The following is a 6,140-nucleotide window of genomic DNA, read 5'->3' as shown; positions in this document are numbered from 1 at the left end:
TTGCTTCAGGATGAGAACAGAAATCGTGCGGCAGGAGGCCCAATTAGTGAAAGTGGTATCTCAGGTTAAGAACAGTTTCAGAGGTTAAGAACAGACCTCCAGAATGAATTACGTTCTTAACCCGAGGTACCACTGTATTCCGTTATCACCAGGATGGGCATCACTTTCCTTTTGGGTGAAGACAGAGGCAAAGTAGGTGTTGAGCACTTCCGCCTTCCCTCGATCACCCAAAAACCTTTATCCTCTTTTAATCAAAAGGTGGACACTGGGTGATAGAAGCTAGCTGGCCCCTGTCATCCTGGGCAGAACTGTTGGCGCTGTACATTTCTTCCTTAAATCAGGTAGAAGGGAAGGAAATTCAGTTGTTATTTAAGTTACTAAGGAGTAGACCTTATGCAAATCCAGAGTGGAGTCCCTGAGACGGTTGAATAGCATCTTGTATGCCTCTTTCCTGCAACTCCTGCAGCCAAGCTGGTGCCAGACAAATGCAGGAGAGAACCTGTTTCAGACCAGAAACTGCATTCTGTCATTGACAGCCTGGGGGGGGGGGCACATGCCGGCCTGGGCGGGGCTAAAGGCCAAGGTGGGGAGGGCAATGGATGTGGCTTTTGTACAGCTTTCAGCCTTGCAAGTCAGAGGATTCTCCAGCCAACAAGCAAGAGACATTATTCAAGGGTGAAGTCAGTTCTCTTGCTGGTCCCTGCAATGTCCCAGAGACCCCACTGGCCTCTAGGCATTTGGGGTCCTCCCTCCCTGCAATGCAAAGGAACCCTCCCTCAGCAGATGCCCCCTTTTTATATAGAGAGTCTTAGCCAGTCACACAATTCTCTGCATTCTTCTTTGTATCATTTTATAACTGTTTCATGTTCTAACATCACAATAGTAAAGTGCCCTGATGTTTTATGATCTAGCAGTTCAGAAATACTTTTATAAATGAACAAGAATTGCAGCTCAAGGACCCATTCCAGCCAGGGGGAAGCAGAGCTGGCCAGAGAGGGGAGAGGGATGCAGCAGCAGCAGCAGCAGCAGCCAGTCTGGCACAGGAAGAGGCCTGGGGGCCATATTTGCTCCCCAGCCCGGCCTGAGGACCCCCCCCCCCGCTCTGCTCTGAGGCACAGCAGACCCAAGAGGTCAGCAGCGGCCTCTGAAGCGACGCTGGCCGCTTCCAGCCACGGCCTGCTTGCAGCTCTGCGGCGCCACAGCGGCTGCCTTGCAAGCAGAGGAGCAGCTGGCGGCCTCCCTCGCGAGGTGCAGTGGCCGCCTCTCGGCGCCGGGGGTCGGCTCTGTTCCTGAGGAGGTCGCTGCTTCTCAGGTGCTTCCTTGTCGACCTGCTTTCCCGTTCCCGCTGCTGCTGATAAAAAATGTGGCCGGTGGAATGAACCAGGAAGCCAAAACACTGGGAGGAAAGGAAGGCTTTTTCTGTGGCCCCTGCCGCTTCCCGGGCAGGCCAGGTGTGCGGGACCTTTGGCCCTCCAGGTGTCGCGGAACCACAACTCCCATCAGGCCCAGCAAGCCGGCTCCCTGGCCGGGATGGCAGGAGCCGGAGCTGAGCCGCACCTGGCGGGCCAAAGGTCCCGCGCACCTGCGGGAGGAGCCGGAAGCGCAGCGAGGAGCGGGATGGGTGAGCGCTGGGCCTCGCAGCCCCCTCTTTCCCCCACCCGCGGCCGCAAAAGCGGATACACTCCAAGTCCCACCCCCGAAAAGAGGAGTTTCAGCTCCGAGGGGGCTGCAGCATCGCCCCATCTCCGCCGCAGGGGCCCCTTGAGGAGGCCTTTGCGCGTGCTGGCTCGGGCGCGGGGATCCCCCGCAGCCCAGGGGGACTCTGATCCCGAGCTGCGCTCCTCCTCCTCCTCACGTCTCTCTCTCTCCGCCCCCATCCCCTCCGCAGATGCGGGACCCCGCGCGCGGCGCCTGGTGCGCAGCGGCATCTCGCTGGTGGTGCTGGGCCACTTGAACCTGGTGCTGGGCGCCATCGTGCACGGCTCCGTCCTGCGCCACGTGGCGCGCCCCGCGCGCACCATCACCTCCGAGTACGCGGTGGCCAACGTGATCGCGGTGGTCTCGGGGCTGCTGGTGAGTGAGGGGCGGCGGGGCGGGCTGGGGGCGCAGGCCAGCTCCTTTGGGGCAGGAGCAGCCGAGAGCCACCGCGTGTCCCCCGTCTCTCCCGCAGAGCATCGCCGCCGGCGTCGTGGCCATCCTGGTGTCGCGGAGCCGCTCCCCGCCTTGGCTGGTGAGTGCGCCCTGCCAGGAGGAGGAGGAGGAGGAGGAGAAGGGGCCAGGCGCCGCGCGGCTCCTTTCCCGGTGCACCGGCGCCTTGCATGGGGAAAGGGCGCCCTGGGCGGGGGCCACAGGCTGGGCTCGGGGCCCCCAGCGCTCGCTCACCCCTTGCCTCCCTCCGCCTCCCTTCTCAGCGCTGGGTGCTGCTGGCCGCGGCGCTGCTCAACGCGCTGGTGTCGGGCGCCTGCTGCGCGGGGCTGCTGCTCGCCGTCTCGCTCACCGTGGCCAACGGAGGCCGCTTCCTGCTCGCCGGCTGCAACCGCTCGGCTCTGGCGACCGACGCCCGCACCGTGAGGAGCGACGAGTGTCCCTTCGACACCACCCGCATCTTTGTGAGTTGCTGCCTGGTACTATCTTGGTATTTATTTGCATCCCGTAGTTTCCCCTAACAGAGATTCAAGGTGGCTTATAGCTAAAAACACCGGGGGGGGGGGGGAAGCAGTAATTAAAAAGCAATTAACAGTAATTGGCATTAATAAAATTTCAGTTGTACAAAATAAAATGAAAAAAGAGAAAAAGAATAAAAAGTGCAAAGAAAAATAAAAAAGGAATATATGTGCATGTTACACTTCCAAATGTACTGTTATTGCCCTAATACATATATGATTGTGGATAACCTGCTATGTTATGTATAAATTCATTCTAAATGTCAATATATTTATCCAAAGTCTGCATCTCTCCACAATCTGACCATCTTTGGCAAGGAATGTCATGTCTTCATTCCTTGGATTAAAGAGAACCAGATCTTTATTCTTCATGTTCATCCATACCAGTCTTTTGGTCATAGGGTTTTAATTTTTTTTGGTCAACTTCCATGCAGCAGGTATATAATTCAAAAGAATATATACTTCTGAAAATTTCATTATTTTCTGCACAGTCATATTGATACACTCCAGCACTTTCTCCCAAAACTTAGGGAGTAAGAACAAATGTTTCAAAGAAGTGCTATCTTTATTACATCTTCAACAAAAAGCTGCATTAGACAGTCCTTTTGTATAAAAATTGTATGGAGTTCAATATTATTTTCTGTTGTATAAGTCGTAATTCAAGATCCATCGATATCTTTGCTACAGAAACTTAAACACTTTCCCACTATCAAACAGTATAAAGGTAAAAGGGACCCCTGACCATTAGGTCCACTCTGGGGTTGTGACGCTCATCTCACTTTATTGGCCGAGGGAGCCGGAGTCCAGCTTCCGGGTCATGTGGCCAGCATGACTAAGCCGCTTCTGGCGAACCAGAGCAGCGCACGGAAACACCGTTTACCTTCCCGCCGGAGCGGTACCTATTTATCTACTTGCACTTTGACGTGCTTTCGAACTGCTAGGTTGGCAGGAGCAGGGACCGAGCAACGGGAGCTCACCCCATCGTGGGGATTCGAACTGCCGACCTTCTGATCGGCAAGTCCTAGGCTCTGTGGTTTAACCCACAGCGCCACCTGCGCCCATCAAACAGTATAGGAGCATCCAATTCTTTATTCCAATTGTTTCTTAAAGTCTGCATCTCAAACTTACTAGTAAATAACAAATATCTATAGAAAGTAATTGTATGTTTTCAGTTTCAAAAGATTTGACCAATTCTTCTAATGAGATCTTGGCTGCTCCCCAGCTGACCCTGCTCTGCCTGCCTCTTCCCTCCCTAGGACACGGCCCTGGCCCTCTGGCTCCCTTCCTTGGTGATGGCAGCGGTGGAGGCTGGCTTGTCCGCCTGGTGCTGCGTGGCGTCTTTCTCTCTCTCGGGCCACGGCCCCTCCTCCTACAAAGTGGCACTGGTAAGAGGGCACCTTTCTCCCTCTCCCCACATCCTCCCCACCCCGGCACTTGCAGAGCGACCCCTGGAGGCCACCCAGGGGGCCCTCTTGCTCCCTGCTTTGCCCCAGGTCCCTGGGCAGTTGAAAAGCTTCTCTTTGGGCTCCTTTTCCAGCTTCAGGAGGCTGCCCCAGCAAAGGAGGCGGCAGAGGAAAGCTCCGGAAGAGACCCTCATCACCAGCTCCTGGTTGACATGCAAGAAGAGGAGTGCAGCCTTTAGTGGGGAGAAAGAGCCTGCCCCACTTTTGCTGCAAGAGGCCCATGATAATGGGCTGTGCTGGGATGGCCAGACACAGAATGATAGAGTTGGAAGGGACCCCGAGGGTTGTCTAGTCCAACCCCCTACAATGCAGGAATCTCAGCTGAAGAATTCCTGATGGATGGCTATCCAACCTCTGCTTTAAAACTTCCAAGGAAGGTGAGTTCACCACCTTCAAATGTAGCCCATTCTCCACTGTCAAACAGCTCTTACCATCAGAAAGTTCTTCCTGATGTTTAGTCATTATCTCCATTCTTGTAACTGGAAGCCATGGGTTCAGGTCCTACTCTCCGGAGCAGGAGAAAAGCAGCTTGCTCCATCCTCTGTGTGACAGCCGTTCAGATATCTGAAGATGGCTCTCATATCTCCTCTTTCAGGCTAAACATCCCCAGTTCCTTCCACCATTCCTAATAAGGGCTGGTTTCCAGACCCTTGATCATCTTGGTCGCCCTCCTCTGCACACAATCCAGCTTGTCAATATCCTTAAATTGTGGTGCCCAGAACTGGACACAAGACTCCAGGTGGGGTCTGACCAAGGCAGAGGAGAGCGCTACTTTACTAGCCAGGCAGGAATCTTCTCCTGGCTCAACTGGCACCCCTTTGCAAGGGGGGGGGGGGGAGAGAGATGCTTCTTCTATACTAATTCCCTGCTCCCCACATTGTAATACTTCCTGTGGCTGGGGCTCCTCGGTGCAGCTGTGTGCTCCTTCAGAGTAGCTGCAGAGCGACTCTGTGACCCAGCCTGGCACTGTGAAGAGCAGCACTTGCACCTACTTGCCATCAAAACTGCCCCCAATGCCCAGATGGAGAAGGGGCATGGTGCAGCCGTCACTCCAAGGAGAGCAGCACAGAGACAGGCGTCAGATTAGAGAGAATTGGTTTGTCTCCTGAGGGAAAGTCACCTGTCCCTTTGCTCAGGGGCTGGCCGGCGGCCTCAAACCCCATGGCCCAGCAGAACGTGGCTTCACACACACCAGGAGGCCCTTTGACCAGAGCTGGGCCCCTCCGGCCCCCACCCAGCCAGTTGTACTGGACTTTGAGAACTCGGAATCCAAGTGCTGTGGCAGAATTAAACTGTGCAGACTCAGAGTGGACAGTCCTTTCCTTCACATGACCCCCCCCCCCGTCTCTGCTGCTCCCACTGGGACCCAAACACCCTCGCTTGGGGCTCTGGCAGTGGCATATGCTCCCAGGCTCTTCACCCCCCCCCCCCAGAGGGCCCCATCTGTACCTGGAGCACCCGCATGAGAGTTGCCACCTTCCTTTTAGGGCTGCTCAGCTCTGAGTGCTGCTTGCGCCACAAGCCCCAGACCAGAGGCGGCTCACATGGCCACCCCCTTCCAACCTTGCCGGGGTGGGGGAGTGTCACACGTCAGCCATGGATGGGGCACCAAAAGCATGATTCTCCAGACCAGCTGAAAACCAGCTGCTGGGAAGTGCCAGTGGGCAGAAGGCTTGCAGGCTTCCCTTACGGCATCAGGCAACTGGGCCCAGCGCTTCTTATCTGAGAAGAACACCCCATCTGTGCCCAGAGACAGGGTCACCCTTCTTGTATACCAACATGCACACAGATGGGGAAGATGGTCTCCTTTGGCGAGGGAGGGAGCCTGTTTCAGTCCTGAGAGTGGTGCTGGGGTGGACAAAGGGGTTTCAACATCCCTGCCCCGCCCAGCCCAGGTTCAGCAGGACTCTCTCCAGGTGACAGACAGAGTGACCCCTCTAACCCTCCATGTTTTTCCTCTGAGTGTTGCTTTGGCTGCTTCCAGTTCTTCCCTTCAGCTGGTTAGAAAGATGGC

At 55.5% G+C, this 6,140-nt stretch overlaps 1 protein-coding gene across 2 annotated transcripts; it reads left to right on the top strand.

Annotated features, from left to right (window-relative positions):
• Positions 1 to 1,047: 1,047 nt before the first annotated feature.
• KRTCAP3 (keratinocyte associated protein 3) lies at positions 1,048 to 5,433 on the top strand. 2 transcript variants are annotated; one of them, XM_028725401.2, is made up of 6 exons: positions 1,053 to 1,621; positions 1,889 to 2,073; positions 2,171 to 2,230; positions 2,412 to 2,609; positions 3,920 to 4,048; positions 4,201 to 5,433. In XM_028725401.2, the coding sequence occupies exons 1-6, from the start codon at positions 1,531 to 1,533 to the stop codon at positions 4,303 to 4,305; spliced, it is 768 nt and encodes a 255-aa protein (XP_028581234.2). In that variant the 5' UTR covers positions 1,053 to 1,530; the 3' UTR covers positions 4,306 to 5,433. The 2 variants fall into 2 exon arrangements, with proteins under 2 accessions (XP_028581235.2, XP_028581234.2); XM_028725402.2 differs by lacking the exon at positions 2,171 to 2,230 and having other exon boundaries at positions 1,048 to 1,621.
• Positions 5,434 to 6,140: the final 707 nt, after the last annotated feature.

The sequence above is a fragment of the Podarcis muralis genome, chromosome 3 (assembly GCF_964188315.1).
Source record: "Podarcis muralis chromosome 3, rPodMur119.hap1.1, whole genome shotgun sequence".
In the NCBI taxonomy this organism is placed as follows: Eukaryota; Metazoa; Chordata; class Lepidosauria; order Squamata; family Lacertidae; genus Podarcis; species Podarcis muralis.
This window is presented reverse-complemented; position numbering and strand designations above follow the sequence as displayed.